Source organism: Protopterus annectens, chromosome 3.part1, assembly GCF_019279795.1.
Source record: "Protopterus annectens isolate FY-2018-M chromosome 3.part1, PAN1.0, whole genome shotgun sequence".
Classification (NCBI taxonomy): domain Eukaryota; kingdom Metazoa; phylum Chordata; order Ceratodontiformes; family Protopteridae; genus Protopterus; species Protopterus annectens.
Window position 1 is genome coordinate 121,906,591 of NC_056732.1, and position 22,236 is coordinate 121,928,826.

General features: G+C 44.2%; 1 protein-coding gene across 1 annotated transcript in view; it reads left to right on the plus strand.

Moving 5' to 3' along the window:
- Positions 1–22,236, plus strand: part of CNOT10 (CCR4-NOT transcription complex subunit 10) — a 2,007,836-nt gene that overhangs the window by 416,977 nt on the left and 1,568,623 nt on the right. Inside the window, exon 5 of the mRNA XM_044066643.1 lies at positions 15,061–15,211. Within this exon, the coding sequence (XP_043922578.1) occupies positions 15,061–15,211 (151 nt within the window). The remainder of the gene's footprint in view (positions 1–15,060; positions 15,212–22,236) is intronic.

A 22,236-nucleotide genomic window follows, 5' to 3' on the forward strand; every position in this document is an offset into this window, starting at 1 on the left:
ACGCGAGTGTCTCGGTTTCGGCGAAACCGAGAAAACTGATCAAAGTACAGCTGAATCTATCACTACCACTGAGGCCCCTGCTACTTCTCTTGAATCGGCCTCAGAAATTGTATCCACTACGGTGGTTGCCACTGACTTATCAGACACCATTCCCTTGGATGTCTCTACCCCAGCACGTGGTGCTGCTAGGCCTCCAGCAGCCATGTCCATTAAGGCCTTTGCCAGGGCTAAAGCAGCCAAAACTACTAAAACAGTGCCTGTTAAACCCCCTACAACCAGGCCCTCTTCTAGTTCACAAATGCTTACTCTGGCAGAAGATTTAATTTCATTAATTAGGGATCTCAATCTCACCCAGACAGGGCCTCTCAGCCCCAGAGAAGAGGCCTAGGGCAGAGCCCCGAGCCTATGTCCTCTGATGATTCTGCCGATGAATCAGACATAACAGACCAGCCAGAGGCTCCTTTCTCCAATTATGAAGACTCAGATGCTGAAGAATCCATTCCAGCTGCTTCCCCACCAGAAGAATTCTCCTTTGGGGAAACCTTACATGCCATGTGAGCAGTTCCAATGGCAGCAGCAGGATTTCTCAGACTCCAGAAAAGACTTAGGACCTTTCTGCACCTTCCACAGCACAGGCCCTTAGCTATACCTCCTGTCCTCTCTGTGGTGGACGATGCCTTCAATGATGTCTGCTCTGCACCAGATTCTTTACCTCCAGCCCCTGCCAAACCAGACAGATTTTACAGGGTACCAGACACTCATCACCACCTTTACAAGGCCCCACTTGCAGACCCGAAACTATATCCCAGGGTCCCAGGGCAGTAGCCTCGACCACAGCTAAAACCCTATTCCTTCTGAAAGGGAAGCCAGGTCATTAGACAGATGGGGCAAAAAAGTCTACACCTCAGCTACTCTCTCAGCTAGAGCTTTAAACTGTCAGTTTCACATGATACAATACCAAGAGTTTATGCTTGATCAGTTAACAAAAAAGCTATCCTCTGATGACTCTATTGATAAGAAATATGTATTAGAAATGGTAAATAACATACAACAGGTTAGTAACCATTCCTTAAAATGTGGCTATGATGCACTGGAGGCTTCATTTAGATCAGCCATGACTGGCACAGTGATAAGAAGACATGCATGGCTAAAGGAACAAGCCTTACCGGATCATGTTAAAGCGAAGTTATTAGATGCTTCTATGGATAAGACCAGCTTGTTTGGTACACCTGCCCAGCAGGTAATGAAGAAAATAGAAGAAAAGGCAAAATCTGTTCAAACGGTTAAAGATTTCTTGCAGGTTCAACCCCCAAGGTTTAGCAGGAACTGGCCTGCCAAAAATTGGTCCTTTCCTGACTCCACAAGATCCCAAAGGGGCAGGAATAGACGTTCCAGAGGCAGAAACCAATCCAGAGGAGGTGCCTACAGAGGACGACAGTGGCAAGGTAACAACAGAGGCACAGACACAACCACTGCCACTACAACAACACAACCACAGTGACTTACCTCTAAATCCGCCTACCAGGGAACAAATAGCAGCTCCATTAGGCGGCAAATTAACCTTATTTTCGAAGAACTGGCACTATATCACAAAAGACAAGTGGATTTTACAAACCATAGATCAAGGTTACCGGTTCCACTTCCACACTTTACCAGTCAAAAGAGGAATGCCAAATCTACCTCCAAATCAAAAAACAGAAGCTCTACAACAGATAATGCAATTAGCAAACATGAGAGCTGTGGAAAGAGTGCCAACAACAGAACAAGGAAAGGGATTCTACTCCAGACTACTCCTAGTTCCAAGAAAGGAAAAAGGTTGGAGACCTATTCTCGACCTGTCCACCTTAAATACATACATCATTGTCCCAAAATTCAAAGTGCTGACCCTACAGCAACTTCTTCCCATGCTGGGCAAGGAGTGTTGGCTGGTAACTCTAGATCTCAAGGAGGCATACCTGCACGTCCCCATTCGACCAATCTGCAGAAGATACCTCAGATTTCTTGCAGGATCAGAGCATTATCAATTCTCAGCATTGCCCTTTGGCTTATCTACTGCGCCCAGAGTATTCACAAAATGCCTGGCATCAGTAATCGCCCACTGCAGACTACAGGGAATTCAAATTTACCCATACCTGGACGACTGCCTGCTACAAGGGGACAACAAAAGCAAGCTGACAACAGATTTACAAAGGGTCATTTACTTGCTACAAGCACTGGGATACACAGTCAATTTACAAAAATCAAGGCTGATACCATCCCAAACAAGGACATTCCTGGCTGAATTGGACACAGTAAGACAAATGGCATTCCTAACTGCAGAAAAACAAAAGAACTCCCTCTTTACTTCTTGGCTCTAACAAAACAGAACAAGTTAACAGCAAGAAAAGTACTGCAGGCCTTGGGCTTCATGGCATCATGCATAATCTTGGTCCCACTTGCCAGACTACATATGAGAAAACTACAGTGGTACCTAAAGAATTTATGGTCCCAACACAGGCACAGCCTAGAAACAGAAATTCCACTAATTCCATGCTTAAAACAGGAGTTCCTATGGTGGGCTCAGGCATGCCAGTCAAACCCAGGTCTACCCTTTCGCAGATGTCAAGCAAACCAGACCATCACAACAGACTCTTCAGACCTAGGATGGGGGGCCCACATGCTGGACAAATGCGTGCAAGGATTGTGGACGCAGGATCAACTTCACCTGCACATCAACCTAAAAGAAATGCTGGCAGTAAAACTGGCAATCCAAAAGTTCAGACCATTTCTCAAAGAGGGCCAGTTGATGATAAGGACAGACAACACCACAGTCATGTGGTACATCAACAAACAGGGAGGCACTCATTCATACCCCCTATGCAGAATGACTTTGGAGCTGTGGAACCTGGCACTCAGCTACAACATCCAATTACAGGCAATATTTGTACCGGGAAAGGAGAATACTCTAGCAGACATATTAAGCAGAACCACATCGGATGCCCACGAATGGATGCTACAGCCGGACATCTTCAAGACCATCTCAAAGAAATGGGGAATGCCACAGATAGATCTATTCGCTTCCCCTCTCAATCACCAGCTCAAAAAATTCTGCACAAGGACATTCCACCCACTGGCATGGAAAGTGGATTCGCTCTCCTTCAGCTGGAAAGGCCTAACAGCATATGCATTCCCACCTCTTCCCTTGATACACAAGGTATTACTAAAAATCAAGGAAGAACGACCAAGGATAATCCTGATAGCTCCAAACTGTCCAAGACAACACTGGTACCCACTGCTGAGGAGCATGACTTGGAACAATATGTGGCCAATACCCTGATGCATTTGATGTTAACTCAGAACAACTACAGCATCATGCATCCAAACCTAAAACGTTGCAACTGACTGCATGGAACATCACATAGCAGCAGCTAATCCAGAACTTTCCCAAAGAGTTAAAGATATTATTCTTGAAGCCCGCAGACCTTCAACAAGAAGGAACTATGCAGGAAAATGGAAAAGGTTTGTCATTTGGAGTACTGAAAGAGGAAAAGATGTGTCAAACATAGATATGCCTAACATTCTGGAGTATTTGGCAGAACTTCTACATACAGGCCTGTCCTACTCCTCCATCAAGATACATGCATCAGCTATATCAGCAGAATACAGCTTTGATCCACCTGTCTTTTCACATCCTTTACTCAGGCAGTTCCTCAGAGGAATCAAGAATGTAAAACCTCCAAGGAAACCACCATTGCCAGCTTGGGACTTGAACTTTGTACTAGAAAAGTTGACACTATCACCTTTTGAACCAGCAGCAACAGCAGACCTACAGCATCTGTTGTGGAAAACTGCTTTCTTACTGGCAATAACCTCAGCCAGGAGGGTTTCTGAACTTCAGGCCCTAATGGCAGTACAGCCCTTCCTAATCTTCCACCAAGATAGAGTGTCCATGAGGACTAATCCTACATTTATGCCTAAGGTGGTATCCAGAGTGTCTTTAAACCAGGCAATCCACCTACCTACCTTCTTTCCCAACCCACAAAACAGAGGGGAAAGAATACTGCATACCTTGGATGTGCATAGACAGCTACGCTACTACCTGGACAGAACAAAAAGTAGCAGAAAAACTGACCAGCTTTTTGTAGCCTATGCAACAGGAAGGGAAGGAAAAGCTATTTCCAAACAGACAATCTCCAAATGGATAGGAAATTGCATACGATTCTGTTACTCCTTCCATGCAAAACCAATTCCACAGAACATAAGACCTCATTCTACAAGGGCAACAGCCACTACCACAGCCTTCTTACGAGGAGTGGCAACCAAAGACATTATTGAGGCGGCTACTTGGACCTCCGTGCATACATTTGCCAAGCATTATAATTTGCCTCTATATTCCAGATCCCGAGCAGGGTTTGCCACTGCTGTACTGCAAGGGATCCTAAACACACCATAATCTAGTTTTTCCTCCTGCCCTAGTTGGCTATGGTATTCTACCCAGTTGTTATGACTGCAGATGCATCCATGAAGGACATAGTACAGTTTTGTACCTACCATAAATGTAGATGTCCGAACTGGATAGCATCTGGAGTCAGGATTACCTCCCTCCTTCCCTCTGTGGTACTCCTAGTGTGTTTACCCTCCTAATAGCTAGCTGGTGGGCGGAGTCTTTTATGGTGTATTTGTTTGTATATATGTACATACATGCTTATTTTTGTGTTTACCTCTATCTTTTTGGAAACATTGGCATTTATCCAAATTTTAGCCTTCAAGAGGGCAACTGGCATCTGGGGCAAGAAACACTGAGGAAAATGGCGTCGGCTGATGCTTTTATACCCGAAGACCAACAGAGATGACGTCGGGTGAAGTGCGACATCAGCCGAAGCCGGACCCGGACTTTGGAATCCAGCCGACTGAAGGGCTGCCTGACAACAGGACAACCCCGGTTGTTATGACTGCAGATGCTATCCAGTTCGGACATCTACATTTATGGTAGGTACAAAACTGTACTTTCTTCACACTACTGATATTCTACACAAACTGACGACTTATTTTGCATCTTCACTTCTGTCTAAAACTACAGAGTTTCTAAGGCCAAGAATACGAGCTACGCCTAAAAAAAAACAACGACCCAAACTCAAGCACTTGCTTCCTTGCCACAGCATCAAATGCTTAAAATGGCAGATGACTTTATTATGTTGATTAGGGGAAGCCAGCCTTCCCATGCTAAGAGAAAAAGAGACCTGTCCCCAGCAGCTTTAACAGACCAAGAGTCCTACGATTCTGCGGTATTGGATTATGATGACATGGCTTTATGTGCTTATGAGGATTCAGATGCAGAGGAATCCATTCCCTCTGTTTCTCCTCCAGAGGATTTTTCTTTTGGTGAAACCTTACATACTTTAAGAGAGCATTTCCACTGGGAATGCCAAGACTATCCTCAGTCCAAAAAGAGACTCAGGGAATTTCTAGATTTGCCACAGCACAGGCCTTTAGCAGTAGCCCCAGTCTTGGATGTTGTGGATGATGTCTTTATGGAATCCAGTTCAGACAGGTACTACAGAGTTCCTGACTTTCACAAATTTCTTTTCAAAAATCCTACTGCTGACCCAGAGATCATCTCCCAGGGCCCTAAAGGTATCAAAGCAACTACAGCTAAGAATCTCACCCCTTCGGACAGGGATGCCAGAGCCAAAAATGCCGAATTTCTCAGGCCTATAGTTCACACTACGCCCAGGAAACCGACTACCAAAGTGCATTCTCAGGCCCGCATGCCACAAAAACAAATGCTTAGAATGGCAGAAGACCTTATTACTTTAATTAGGGGAAGTCAGCCTCCCCCCTCAAAAAGATCAAGAACCGAATTTCCTTCTGATTCTTCAGATCAGGATTCTGATAACTGTGACCCTTCTGATTATCAGGACATACCCTTATCTACCTATGAGGATTCTGATGCAGAGGATTCCATTCCCTCTGCTTCCGCAACAGAAGATTTTTCTTTTGGTGAAACCCTGCATACATTTAGGGAGCATTTCTGCTGGGAGAGCCAGGATTACTCTCAGTCCAAAAAGAGACTAAGGGAATTTTTAAACTTGCCTCAGCACAGGCCTCTAGTTATCCCCCCTTTTCTGGAAATTGTAGATGTCTTCTTGGAATCCATCCTTACATCTGATACTTTGCCTCCAGCTCCCAGGAAACCTGACAGGTACTATAGAGTACCTGACTCTCAGAAATTCCTCTTTAAGAATCCTACTGCGGATCCAGAGACCATTTCCCAGGGACCTAAAGGCATTAAGGCTATGACGGCCAAAAATCCTACCCCTTCGGACAGGGATTTTAGGGCTTTAGACAGAATAGGGTAAGAAGGTATACACCTTTGCTACTCTTGCCATCAGGGCTTTAAATTGCCAGTTTCATGTGTTAAAGTGTCAGCCACAAATTATGGAACTATTTAAACAGAAAATGATGTTGATTCCTGATTGTGCAGAACATAAAGATTTACAAGAGTTAATGCATTCTGTTAACCAAGTTGGCAAACATACTTTGCAGTGTGGTTTTGATGCCTTAGAAGCACCTTGCAGGGCTGCTGTCACTGGGTCTGTTCTTAGAAGGCATGCTTGGCTTAAGGAACAAACCTTGCCAGATCATGTCAAAGCAAAATTACTAGATGCACCATTAAACCAAGAGCTTCTATTTGGCAATAAAGCAGAAGACGTCCTCAAAAGGGTGGAGGAAAAAGCTAAATCTATACAGGTACAGCCACCTAGATTCAGTAGGCATTGGCCTTTCAAAAACTAGTCTTTTCCAGTTCCTCCCTGACCTTCTCAGTCCAAATCCAGGGGCAGCAAACCACCAAGACTACAGTCTCAAGGCATGCACAATGGAGATGTCCTTCAAGGATGCATCTGCAGTCCTTACAAATGGGTTGTCCTGTCGTCAGGCAGCCCTTCGGTCGGCCGGATTCCAAAGTCTGGGTCTGGCCTCGGCTGGTGTCGCACTTCACCCGACGTCATAGCTGCAGTTCTTCGGGTATAAAGGCATCAGCCGACGCCATTTTCCTCAGTCTTTCTTGCCGCGTGGCGCCCGAAGCAGAAGCTGTTCGCAAGTGCCGGTCGGTCAGAACCAGAGATTACTACTACAAGTACCGAAGACTTCTAAAAAGCTAAGTACCCCGTTGGGGACTCTTTCTTGCCTCAGCCGATGTCAGAAAAAGTGAATAACTGTTTAAATTGTGGGAAACAAATACCTCATAAAGATTTCCACTCTTACTGCTTACCTTGCTTAGGCCCAGACCACGACGTAGCAGCTTGTCTAGCCTGTGCTTCTTTCAACCGACGAACGCTTAGACGTCGGTCTGAATTTGCTGAAGAGTTTTTCGGCTCCGCTTTTGCTTACATTATGCCGTCGGATACTCCGACTATGCAAATTTCTAAAAAACGCAAGGAAAAGGACCGACACTCGCGGTCCGCAGTTTCGGCCGAAACCACGGTTAAGCCAACCGCGAGTGTCTCGGTTTCGGCTGAAACCGAGTCCACGGTTCTTCGGCCGAAAGCTTGCCACTTACCGAGGCCTCATCCAGCTTGACTGAATCTGCTACTGAAATTCCACCTGCTCCTGCAGGTTCACAGGATTTATCAGATACTATCCCTTTGGATATTTCTACCCCTGCACGTGGAGCTGCTAGGCCTCCTGCATCCATGTCGATTAAGGCCTTTGCCAGGGCTAAAGCAGCAAAAACTACCAAAACTGTGCCTGCTAAGACTCCCTCTCACAGGCCCAGTTCTAGTTCACAAATGCTTAGTCTAGCAGAGGATCTCATTTCTTTGATCCGGGGATCCCAACCACATCCAGACAGGGCCTCTCACCCACCTCCAGAGAAGAGGACTAGAGTAGAGCCCCCTGAGCCAGATGGCTCCTCTGATGAATCAGATAATTCAGACCCTCCAGAGGCCCCTTTTTCTCCTTATGAGGACTCTGATGCAGAAGAGTCCATTCCTTCTGCCTCTCCGCCTGAGGAATTTTCTTTTGGGGAAACCTTGCATGCTATGAGAGAACAATTTCAATGGCAGGGCCAGGATTTTTCAGACTCTAGGAAAAGGCTTAGAACCTTTTTGCATTTGCCACAGCATAGGCCTTTAGCCATTCCTCCAGTACTTACTGTTGTGGATGATGCTTTTAATGATGCTTGGACTGCTCCTGATTCTCTTCCTCCGGCCCCTGCTAAGCCCGATAGGTACTACAGGGTTCCGGACACACATTATCATTTGTATAAGGCCCTTTTTGCAGATCCCGAAACTATCTCCCAGGGACCCAACGCTGTAGCAGCTAGCTCTACCAAAAACCCTCCCTCTGAAAGGGAATCTAGGGCCTTAGAGAGATGGGGTAAAACAGTTTGCACTTCTGCTACTCTTTCAGCTAGGGCCTTGAACTGTCAATTCCACATGATTCAGTATCAGGAGTTTATGTTAGACCAGTTAACTAAATAACTGTCCTCGGATGAACCATTAGACAAAAATCTGTACAGGAAATGGTGCATAACATTCAGCAGGTCAGTAATCATTCCTTAAAATGCGGCTATGATGCACTGGAGGCTTCCTTTAGATCAGCCATGACTGGCACAGTGATCAGAAGACATGCATGGTTAAAAGAACAGTCCTTACCAGACCATGTTAAATCAAAGCTCCTAGATGCTCCCATGGATAAGCTCAATTTGTTTGGCTCCCCTGCACAGCAGGTGCTGAAGAAGGTGGAAGAGAAAGCAAAATCTGTCCAGACAGTCAAGGATTTCTTGCAGGTCCAGCCTCCAAGGTTTAGCAGGAACTGGCCTTCCAAGAATTTGTCCTTTCCAGACACCTCCAGAGCTCCGAGAGGCAGGTATAGACGCTCAAGAGGCAGGGGTCAATCCAGAGGTGCCTACAGGGGACGTCAGTGGCAGGCTAACAACCAGCGAGGTACAGCCACAGATCCAGCCACCACCACCACTTCCACAGGACAATCACAGTGACTTGGCTCTGGCACCGCCTACCAGGGAACAACTAGAGGCACCCTTAGGCGGGAAGCTAGCCTTATTTTCAGTAAACTGGCATTACATCACAGGAGACAAATGGATTTTACAGACAATAGACCAAGGTTACAGGTTTCACTTCCATACTCTACCAAGGAAGAGAGGAATGCCAAACCTACCTCCAAATCAGAAGACAGAAGCTCTACAACAAATAGCTCACTTACTAAGGATGAGAGCTGTAGAAAGGGTACCATCTATGGAACAAGGGCAAGGATTTTACTCCAGACTTTTCCTGGTACCAAGAAAAGAAAACCAATGGAGGCCTATTCTCGACCTGTCCGCATTAAACACATACCTCATTGTTCCAAAATTCAAAATGCTGACCCTACAGCAGCTTCTTCCCATGCTGGGCAAGGAGTCTTGGCTGGTAACTCTAGATCTCAAGGAGGCATACCTGCACGTCCCCATACGACCAAATTGCAGAAGATACCTCAGATTTCTTGCAGGATCAGAGCATTATCAATTCTCAGCATTGCCCTTTGGCTTATCTACTGCGCCCAGAGTATTCACGAAATGCCTGGCATCAGTAATTGCTCATTGCAGGCTTCAGGGAATTCAAATTTACCCTTACCTGGACGACTGCCTGTTACAAGCGGACAACCAAAACAAATTAACAAAAGATTTGCAAAGGGTCATTCATCTACTACAAGCCCTGGGATACACAGTCAATATAAAAAAGTCAAGGCTGATACCATCCCAAAGGATAACCTTCTTGGGTGCAGATCTGGACACATCAAAACAAATGGCATTCCTGACAGTAGAAAAGCAGGAGCAACTCCCTTTCTACTTCATGGCATTAACAAAGCAGAACCAGCTAACAGCAAGAAAAGTCCTACAAGCTCTCTGTTACATGGCATCCTGCATAATATTGATTCCACATGCCAGACTACATATGAGAAAGTTACAGTGGTACCTAAGGAATTTATGGTCTCAGCACAAGCACAGCCTAGAAACCCAAATTCCAACAATTCCATGCCTGAAGCAAGAATTCCAATGGTGGGCTCAGGCTTGTCAAACAAACAAGGGACTGCCCTTCCACAGCACTCAACCAAGCCAGACCATCACAACAGACGCTTCAGACCTCGGTTGGGGGGCACACATGCTGGACAAGTGCATACAAGGCTTATGGACTCAAGACCAGCTGCACCTACACATAAATCAAAAGGAAATGCTGGCAGTAAAACTGGCAATTCAGGCATTCAGACCATTTCTTCGACAGGGTCAACTGCTGATAAGGACGGACAACACCACAGTTATATGGTACATCAACAAACAGGGAGGCACACATTCATACCCTCTATGCCGGATGGCAATGGACCTCTGGAATGTGGCACTGAGCTTCAACATTCAGTTACAAGCAATTTTTGTGCCAGGAAAAGAAAATATACTAGCAGACATCCTAAGCAGAACTGCCACGGATGCCCACGAATGGATGCTGCATCCGGACATCTTCAAAACCATTACAAGGAAATGGGGACTACCAGAAATAGACTTATTTGCATCCCCACACAATCACCAACTGAAACAATTCTGCACAAGGACGTACCACCCACTTGCTTGGAAAGTGGACTCCCTATCTTTCAGTTGGAAAAACCTGACAGCATATGCATTCCCACCTCTTCCTTTGATGCACAAGGTGCTATTGAAGATCAAAGAAGACCGTCCAAGGATCATCCTGATAGCTCCAGACTGGCCAAGGCAACATTGGTACCCATTACTGAGGAGTATGTCTCGGGAACAAATATGGCATCTGCCCCTAGTTCCCTTGCTGTTAACACAGAACAACTTCAAAACCCTGCATCCAAACCTGAAAACACTGCAGCTGGCTGCCTGGAACATTGCATAAGACCAAATAACCCAGATTTATCTCAAAGGGTTAAAGACATTATCTTGGAGGTTCGCAGACCCTCAACAAGAAAAAAATTATTCAGCAAAATGGAAAAGATATCTCATTTGGAGTACAGCAAAAGGAGAGAATGTGTCACTGGTAAACATAGCTAACATCCTGGAATACTTGGCAGAGCTCTTCCACAACGGCCTGTCCTATGCTTCCATTAAGATTCATGCATCAGCCATTTCAGCAGAATACAACTTGGATCCTCCAGTCTTCTCACATCCTCTGCTCAGGCAGTTTCTGAGAGGAATTAAAAATGTAAAACCACCTAGGAAGCCACCATTGCCAGCATGGGACTTGAACTTTGTGCTAGAAAAGTTGACACTGCCTCCTTTCGAACCAGCAGCAACAGCAGAATTACAATACTTATCATGGAAAACTGCTTTCCTGCTTGCAATCACTTCAGCAAGAAGGGTATCTGAGCTACAGGCATTAATGGCAGTACAGCCCTTCCTGATCTTCCATCAAGCTAGAGTGTGCATGAGAACTAATCCTACTTTTATGCCAAAGGTGGTCTCCAGGGTATCTTTAAATCAAGCTATCCACCTACCTACATTCTTCCCCAACCCACAGAACAGGGGAGAAAGACTGTTGCATACCTTGGATGTACATAGACAATTACGTTACTACCTGGACAGGACCAAGAGCAACAGAAAAACTGACCAGCTACTGGTAGCATATGCAACAGGAATGGAAGGAAAAGCAATTTCAAAACAGACAATCTCTAAGTGGATAGGAAATTGCATTAGATTTTGTTACTCCTACCATGGGAAGAAAACTCCAGAAAACATCAGGCCTCACTCTACAAGGGCTACAGCCACTTCCACAGCTTTTTTACGAGGAGTGGCTATCAAAGACATTTTAGAGGCTGCTACTTGGAGCTCCGTGCATACATTTGCCAAGCATTATAATTTACCGTTATACTCCAGATCCCGAGCAGGTTTTGCCACTGCTGTTTTGCAAGGGATCTTAACTACACCATAATCTTATTTCTCCTCCTCCCCCAGTTTGGCTATGGTATTCTACCCATTTGTAAGGACTGCAGATGCATCCTTGAAGGACATAGTACAGTTTTGTACCTACCATAAATGTAGATGTCCGATAGGCATGCATCTGCAGTCAGGATTACCCACCCTCCTTCCCCTCTGTGGTACTCCTAGGGTATTTGCCCATCTTGTAGCTAGCTGGGGGAATCTTTTATGGTGTATTTGTTTGTATATATGTACATACATGCTTATTTTTTGTTTGCTCTCTACTATTTGGAACCATTTGCATTTATCCAAATTTAGCCTTCCTAGAGGGCACCTGGCATCTTGGGCAAGAAACACTGAGGAAAATGGCGTCGGCTGATGCCTTTATACCCGAAGAACTGCAGCTATGACGTCGGGTGAAGTGCGACACCAGCCGAGGCCAGACCCAGACTTTGGAATCCGGCCGACCGAAGGGCTGCCTGACGACAGGACAACCCATTTGTAAGGACTGCAGATGCATGCCTATCGGACATCTACATTTATGGTAGGTACAAAACTGTACTTTCTCCCATCTCCAAAACAGGGAGTAGTAAGCCACCATCCTATGTTAATATCTCACAATGTGACTTATCCTTAACTTTTCCAAGCCTTGCCCAAGTACTTGCACCTTTACGAGGGAAACTGGCTCTGCACGCCAAAAACTGGGAGTACATCACCCAGGACAGATGGGTCTTAAACATTGTTTCCCAGGGATACAGATTCCACTTCCACTCACTCCCAACCCCAAGAGGATGGCCAGACCTCCCCCAAACCATTCCACTTCCACTCACTCCCAACCCCAAGAGGATGGCCAGACCTCCCCCAAACCAGTGGGCAGAGGCCCAAAAGCAAGTACTTTCTCTTCTCCATATCAAGGCTATTCAACCTGTCCCAGCAGAACAAAGGGGGCAAGGCTTTTATTCCAGACTATTTCTGGTACCCAGAAAAGAAAACTCTTAGCGTCCTATCCTGGATCTGTCTATTCTCAACACCTTTCTGGTGGTTCCAAAATTCAAAATTCTTCGTCTCCAACAGCTGCTTCCAATGCTAGCCAAGGACTCCTGGCTAGCAACTCTAGACTTAAAAGAAGCTTATCTGCACATCCCCATAAGGGAATCTTGCAGGAAATACCTACATTTCAGAGCAGGCTCTATGTACTATCAGTTCTCTGCACTTCCCTTTGGCTTGTCTACTGTGCCCAGGGTATTCACAAAATGCCTAGCTCCAGCCATTGCTTATTGCAGACAGAGAATAATTCAAATTTACCCATACATGAACGATTGCCCGATTCAGGCGGACAGTCAGGAATTGCTACTACAGCACCTGGCATTTGTAAAGAGACTTCTAACTTCACTGGGGTACACCATCAACAAAAAGAAATCACATCTGGTACCCAACCAACAGATTGTATTCCCGGGAGCAAGCTTGAACACAACTTCCCAGATGGCATTACTCACTCCAGTAAAACAAATTTGGCAAACTACTCCAATCTACTGGCCACCAAAACCCAGTTATCTGCAAGAAAAATATGGCAAGCCCAAGGGTTCACGGCCTCTTGCATTCTACTAATTCTATATGCAAGACTGCATATGAGGAAACTTCAGTGATACTTAAAAAGTCTCTGGTGTCAACATTCTCAGGACCTGGAAACAATGATTCCTATCATTACTTGCGTAAGGACAGAGTTCCTTTGGTGGGCAGAGGCCTGCTACCAAAACAAGGGACTCCCTTTCACTCAACTCCCTGCCACCCAAACCCTAACAACAGATGCATCAGACTATGCATGGGGGGCTCACATGGCAGGACAATGCCCCCCAGGTTATCTATGGTATGATCCTAGTTATTTTCATTAGGGGTAATATAAAATTATCAACCATGGGATTGGTAAGACCAGTGTATAACCAAATGGGATAGTATATTTTGCTTGCAAAAGGGGGAATTGGCTAGGCTTAAAATAGCACAATACTTGCCTATAAGCCTAAGAACTTGATGTAATTAATGGTTTGGGCACATAGAAGGTGCCCTGAAAATTTGGAAGCTGGCCAGTTGTATGTTTTTCAGAACTTAAAAGTGAGGGAGAAAAGATGCTCCTTACCTTGGATGTTTACTTGATTACTGTCTTGCAAGAATAAACTCTTTCAGAACGTCTGATCAGTTGGGCAGTCGTGGTGGTGCAGCGGTTAGCATTGTCACCTCACAGTAAGATGTTTTCCGGTTCAATTGTCATCTGGGGTGCCTTCTGTGTGGAGTCTGTATGTCCTCCCTGCTGTCGCGTGGGGTTCCTCCGGGTGCTCCAGTTTCCTTCCACATTCCAAAGACATGCTGCAGGTGGATTGGACACTCTAAATTGGCCATAGGTATGTGTGTGTGTGTGGATGTGTGCACCTTCCGTAAAGGTTGGACACCGAACTGGCAACTCGACACTGTAAGAACTCCATTGCCATTTGTTCTGTGGACCGGTGATCCACTGTAGCAACCCCTAATGGGAGCAGCCAAAAGATGAAGAAGAACTTCTGATCACTTATTTCTTGTGAAGTAGGAAAAAAACCCTGTCAAAACAGATTTTCCAAACGATCGTGTCATGCTATTACCTTTTGTCACACTCACCACAACAAAACCATCACAGACAGAGTCAAAGCTTATTCTGTCAGGGTCTTGGCTTAAATTGTTAGGAAGATATAACCTGTATAGCTTAGTGTACTGCAGCAGTAATTATTCTAATTTTTACTGTTTTGGTAAGTTTATTTACAAAACTCTACTTTCTGGTGAGGGTGTGATGTGTCATATGCTGTAAAGGTACTTAGTGAGATTGAGGACTGTTAAAAATAAGAAGTTATATTTTGTTTCTTTAACTAATTTGGCACTTGCATGCAGGTTTCTGGCATTTTCCTTCAGAGGTCACAGCTAGTTGGCTTTGCTCTGTGGGCAGCACCATTGTATGGGAGAGACCATTGCTTAAGTTCCCATGTCCTTTTTATTAACCATTGTTCACATAACTGAAGCTGGAACATCAGCACTTTAGACAGATTAGTTTTGATGTTGCTCATACGTCTGAATTAATGCCCAATCTAAAGTATTTTTTTGCGTTTAATGAATTTTATGCTTTGATTTTTAAGGTTCATTCTGCTAGTGAAGAAATGGATGGGTTGGATGATGTTGAAAACAGTATGCTGTATTACAACCAGGCTGTAATTCTGTATCACCTGCGTCAGTATACAGAAGCTATAGAAATAGGAGAAAAGCTGTACCAGTTCATAGAACCATTTGGTATGTGTTTGTGTTTGTTTAAAGTTTTAATTCTGTACTGCATATGCCTTTAACATTCTTGTTACATGGTTGATTAACTTAATGTTTTAGCTTTTGTACACCTTTTTGCTGAGTAACTTTAAGTATTTAATGTTTATTAGAGAATTATTTGGATAATTATTAGGGCATTAATTATTGCAAATTTAATGACATCAGATTCTCACAAAGAAGAATGAGCCTGTTGCTCTGTATTCCACACAGCAGTAACCATGGATTTATAGACTGATTTGTTTTTTTCCCTGTTAGCAGCTAAGAACACTTTCTTCTTTTTGCAGGTATGAAGTCTGCTCAACTTGAGATACTTCATTCTTATTTTGTTCAGTAAAAGCAGAAAATAATTTTTCATTAGTCATTTGGCGCAGTGCAATGAGGCATCTCAGCACCTGCTCTACTCTTCCTCACACAGTAGTGCTACTGTATCATGTGCTGAGATGCTTTATTTTTAACAATGAAATTCAGTTTAAGGTAACACATTTCTGCTGAAGCAATTTTGAGTGTTTTTATTAATAGAACTGATATGCTGATGAACTTCTTCCCTTAACTAATTAAAAAAATTGTCTGAAGTGGAGACTGCATGCCTCTGATCCCCATACAATTTTCCTTCCTGTTCTGCCACGTAAAAATACGGCATGACTTTTGAAGGGTTGCTATGTGACATAAGCTCAGACATACTTTGTTAGAAGATAACTGATGGTACGTGCTGAGCATTTTCCTCCCTTCATACTGGGGCACTAAAGGAGGCAGATGCAAAATCTGCCATTGGTACGGTTTTCCTTGCTCTCAGATAATCTTTTGCATGAGGCCAGATGTCTGTGAGCACTGTACATGAAAGTGTTCATCATGTTGTTCATTGTTGCAGTTGTGGTAACATTTGAGTCTTCTGCTGCAGAACACCCAGTCTCTGTTATAAATTCCCCCTCCTGGTCAGATATGACCCCCCCCCCCCCATACTTGCATGTCACTGTTGTGAGAGTGATGTCTGCTTGAGCAATGTTAAGATGTTCAGCATTCTCACTGCTGCAGTAGCATGTAGCTGTTTGGGTTGTATCTTGCTCAGGATATAATGGCTAGCCAGTCTTCAAAAAGTCTCTGCCTTTCTTCCATACATGCGCTGTGCCTTGAGTTCCACAGGGAGAAAACAGCAACCTGGGTGCCAGTTTCTTCATTACTTTTTTGACGCCCCTGAGAGAGAGCACTTCTGTGTTTCACAGAATTTACAGTTGTCTCCAATCGTCCATGTCTGGTAGGTAAGTCCTTTTTGGAGTACCCTTCCATACAAAAATTTTTTTTTTTTTTTTTTTTTTTTTTTTTTTTCAGCAGTTGGGACTGGGTCTCTCTAAGAATAATGATAATTTACCGTTCTGACAATTTAGCCGAGATGTCTTATCAGACAGTTATTTTTAGTAGCTTGAGATAACAAACTAGTTGTACGGCACTTGTGTAAAAATAGGCTGTTTTTAGTGTGTGTGTGTGTGTGTGTGTGTGTGTGTGTGTGTGTGTGTGTTTGTGTGTGTGTGTGAAATTAAAGAGTTATATTTTAAGGTATTTTAAGTGTATTTTGATGCTTTTATATGCATGGTGACAACTTGCCTTCATTCTTACTTCGTTTATCCTCTTCTTTGAAAAGGGCCTTCTGAATTGTGGAGGACTTCATATGCCTTTAACATTCTTGTTAAGGCAAGTAGAGTTTATAAGGTTCCTCAGGCTAACAAGGGGACTGTGATGGGAAGTGCAAGTATATGTACTACTTGTGAACATTAGAGTGACAACTTGTCTTCCGACCAACTTTTTCCATCAGTGTTTAATGACAAACAGGCTACTTTGTCAGCAAGAACATGGGTACTTTTACTGGTCCTGTGGATGTTCTTCGTGTTTCACTGTTGCAGTCATTACATTTGGGCAATCTGCTGGCAAGTTGCCCTCAGTCAGCCTGATTAACAAAGTCTTGGGTCCTGCGTCGGTTGTTGTCCCTTCTTCCATGACGTCAGGTTGTCAGGGGTGTAAAACATGCAGCTGACGCCATTTTCATCAGGCTTTCTTGCTGCGCGGTGCCTGAAGCAGAGATGTTCTTTGTGTTTCACTGTTGCAGTCATTACATTTGGGTAATCTGCTGGCAGGTTGCCTGCAGTCGGCTTGAATTCCAAAGTCTTGGGTCCTCGTCAGTTGCTGTCTTCTCTTCCATGATGTCAGGTCGTCAGGGGTATAAAACATGCAGCCGACGCCATTTTCTCCAGTCTTTCTTGCCGCACGGTGCCCGAAGCAGAAACATTTCGCAAGTGCCGGTTGGCCAACTACTGAACTATTCCAGTTTGAGTTTCAGAACCGAAGTCTTCACTAAAGCTAAGTACACCGTTGGAAACTTTTTTTCTTGCTTTTTACCGATGCCAGAAAAAGTTAATAATTGTATTACTTGTGGGAAGCAAATACCTCATAAAGATTTCCATTTGTACTGTATTCCTTGCCTAGGCCCTGATCACAACATGCCTGGCTGTCGGTTTTGTGCTAGATTTAACCAGCGCACTATTAAGCGTCTGTATATTTTTGCATCAAAGTATTTTGGAAACAGATTTAACTACCCAGAAATGTCGTTGGATAGCAATCTGACTACCGGAGTACATAAAAAACGCAAAGAAAAGGACAGAGAAAGGCAGTGGAGATCCAAAACCGACGACGCTTCTCCTAAGCCAGTTGCCGGTACTCAGTGAGGCACTTTTGCAGCCCCTGATACCAGCTACCTTCGAGTCGCAGGCCTCTATCGACACCCATGTGGAGTCCAGCATGCCACAAGTTTCTCAAGGTATTGGACCGACGGATGTATCTCCCTCAGATGGGTCCAGAGCCGCTGAACAGGCACCGGCTTCTGAGGGTGTATTCAGACCTCAACATTTGTATATCAAACCGATGACAGCTGCAAAACCAAAGACCGAAACAGCTTCTAAAACTAAAAAACTGATGCATGAGCCACGTGCACAGGCCTCTATGCCTAAAAAACAGGTGATCAAAATGGCTGAAGACCTTATTACCTTGATCAGGGGTACCCATCCCCCTTCAGATAAGAGGCCTAGGCAAGACACTGATTATGAACCTTCAGATCAGGTTTCTATTTCTTCTGATCAGGAATTATCTATACCTCCCTATGAGGATTCAGATGCTGAGGAGTCTGTTCCATCTTCTTCTCCTCCTGAGGATTATTCATTTGGAGAAACCTTGCATACTTTGAGGGAGCGTTTTCACTGGGAGAGTCAAGACTTCTCAGAATCAAAAAAGAGGCTTAGGGATTTCTTTCTTCTCCCTCAGCACAAGCCTTTAGCCATTCCTTCTGTTTTAGACATTGTGGATGATGTGTTTTCAGAGTCAAGCTTGACCCCTGACTCATTACCTCCGGCTCCCAGTAAGCCGGACAGATATTACAGGGTCCTTGACTCACATAAAATTTTATTTAGAAACCCTGCTGCTGACCCTGAAACTATTTCACAGGGCCCAAAGGGAGTTAAGGTCTCAACAGCAAAAAATCCTACCCCCTCTGACAGAGATTCAAGAGCACTGGACAGATGGGGAAAAAAAGGTTTATACATCTGCAACCTTGGCAATCAGGGCCTTAAACTGTCAGTTTCATATGCTTAAGTACCAGCAACATGTTATGGGATTGCTGAAACAGAAAATGATGTTGATTTCAGAATGTGCAGAAAATAAAGAATTGCAGGAATTATTGCATGCAGCTGAACAGGTTGGAAAGCATACTTTGCAATGTGGTTTTGATTCTTTAGAGGCCTCCTGCAGGGCCGCAGTTACTGGATCTGTGATTAGGAGGCATGCCTGGATAAAGGAACAAAATTTGGCTGATCATGTTAAAGCTAAATTGATAGATGCACCTTTATAGCATGATTCTCTGTTTGGTATTAAGGCAGAAGAGGTTTTAAAGAAAATGGAAGACAAAGCTAAGTCTATGCAAACTGTTAAAGACTTCTTACAAGTGCAGCCACCAAGATTCAGTAGACACTGGCCTACAAAAATTGGTCTTTTCCTGTGTCAGACAGAGCTTAAAGGGGCAAATTCAGATGCCCTAAGGGTTCCAGATACCAGGCGCAAGACTCATATAGGCCAAAGCAATGGGGCGCATCCACCTCCAAATCGGGAGGAGATAAAGCGCAAACCTACAGAAAGCAATCCCAATGACTTCCCTCTGCCTACACCAAGCACTTATCTTCTGGCAGCACCCATAGGGGGAAATTAGCACTTTTTGCTCAAAATTGGCAGTTAATAACCCAGGACAAGTGGGTACTTGCCTCAAAGACCACAACTACTGTCCCAGCAAAATAATCAGATCCTGCACAATCAAATACAGACTCTGAACCTGGCAGCATGGCTAATCATGTAATCATACAAACGACACCTCTCAGTAAAGCTGTGATGGATGTCATTTTGGAAGCCAGAAGGCCTAGTACTAGAAAATCTTATGCTGACAAATGGAAGAGATTCTATGCTTGGAATCAAGCACAAGTAACTGATACAGCAGAACCACATATTCCTCAGATATTACAATACTTGACTGAGATGCTTGACAAAGGCCTATCTTTCTCATCTATCAAAATCCATGCCACTGCCAAATCAGCTCATTACAATACAGAGCCACCAATCTTTTCTCATCCTTTAATAAAGCAGTATCTTAGAGGAGCCAAAAATTTAAAGCCTCCTAGAAGATCACCATTATCTGCATGGGACCTCAATTATGTGTTGGAAAAGCTCACCCTGCCTCCATTTGAACCAGCTGCTACCGCTGATATAAAGTTCTTATCATGGAAGACAGCTCTGCTACTAGCAATTACTTCAGAGTTTCAGAGCTACAGGCCCTCATGGCTGTAGAGCCTTATATCATATTTTACCCAGACAGGGTGTCTCTGAGGACAAATCCTACTTTTATGCCTAAGGTGGTTTCCAGTGTGGCTCTTAACCAAACAATTCATCTGCCAACTTTTTATCCAAATCCACAGAACAAAGGGGAGATAATTCTGCATTCCTTGGACGTACACAGACTGCTAAGATTCTACTTGAGCAGAACTAAAGCTCTAAGAAAAAACGAGCAATTACTAGTGTCATATGCTGCAGGATCAGAAGGAAAGACTATTTCAAAGCAGACAGTTTCAAAGTGGATAAGCCACTGCATCTGTTTCTGCTACTTACACCATGGTAAACCTGTGCCCAAGGGCATTAGGTCTCATTCCGCCAGAGCTGCAGCTACTTCAGCAGCCTTTTTTAAAGGAGTACCAACCAAAGACATTCTAGAGGCTGCTACTTGGAGTTCTGTTCACACCTTTACAAGGCATTACCATTTGCCTCTTTACTCTAAGTCCAGGGCAGGCTTTGCCACTGCAGTGCTGCAGGGCCTTATAGCTGCACCTAATGCTGTTTAGCTCCAGCCACCCAACCGTAGCATTGGGATTGTACCCAAATGTAATGACTGCAACAGTGAAACACTAAGAACGTAGTACAGTTGTGTACACTTACCATTAATGTAGATGTTCGAGTGTATTCACTGTTGCAGTCCAGGTTACCCTCCCGCCATCCCCCTGTCATTCTAAAGTTTATTTTTCCTTCTCTATCGTCTACAACCTATTTAGGGGCACCTGACATCGGGGGCAAGAAAAACTAAAGAAAATGGTGTCGGCTGTTTGTTTTATACCCCTGATGACCTGATGTCATGGAAGAGAAGACAGAAACCGACGCAGGACCCAAGACTTTGGGATTCAGGCCGACTGAGGGCAACCTGCCAGCAGATTACCCAAATGTAATGACTGCAATAATGAATACACTCGAGCATCTACATTTATGGTAAGTGTACACAACTGTACTTTCGCAAGTACCGGTCGGCCGACTCCTGAAATTTTCGTTTTCGAGTTTCAGATCCAAAGTCTTCAACGTAAAGCTAAGTACCTCATTGGGGAAACTTTTTCCTGCTCCTTACCAATATCAGTAAAAGTTAATAATTGTATTACTTGTGGGAAGCAAATACCTCATAAGGATTTTCATTTGTACTGTATTCCTTGCCTAGGCCCTGACCACAACGTGCTTTGCTGTCGGTTTTGTGCTAAATTTAATCAATGCGCTATTAAGCGTCTGTATATTTTTGCATCAAAATATTTTGGCTCAAAATTTAACTATCCGGAAATGTCGGTTAGCAATCCGACTACCGGAATACCTAAATAATGCAAAGAAGAAACAGAGATAGAACGTCGAGGTCCAAAACCAACGACGAAGCTTCTCCTAAGCCAGTTGCCCATTCGCCGGTACTCAGTGAGGCGCTTTTGCAGCTCCTGATACCCACTTCTTTTGATTTGCAGGCCTCTACTGATACCCATTCGGAGTCCGGTATGCCGCGAGACACTTTAAGTATTGAACCAGCGGATGTCTCTACCTTAAATGGGTCCGGAGCCACTGAGCAGGCACCAACTTCTGAGGGTGTTTTCAGGCCTAAAGATTTGTATATTAAACCGATTCCATCTAATGCCAAAATCAACTTCTATGTCTAAAAAACCAACGCTTGAGCCACGTGCACATGCCCATATGCCTAAAAAACAAATGATCAAAATGGTTGAGGATTTAATTACCTTGATCAGGGGTAACCTATCCCCCTCCTGCTAAGAGGCCTAGGCAAGGCACTGACTATGAATCATCAGATCATGTTTCTGTTTCTTCTAATTCCTCTTCTGATTAGGAATTATCTATTCCACGTTATGAGAACTCTGATACAGAAGATTCCATCCCTTCTGCTTCTCCTCCTAAGGATTTTTCTTTTGGAGAAATTTTGCATACCTTAAGGGAACACTTTTACTGGGAGAGTCATGATTTCTCAGAATCTGAAAAGAGGCTTAGGGATTTCCTTCTTCCTCAGCATAGGCCTTTGGCTCTACCTCCTGTTCTAGACGTTGTTGATGATGTTTTCTCAGAATCCAGCATGGCTCCTGATTCCCTGCCTCTGGCTCCTAGTA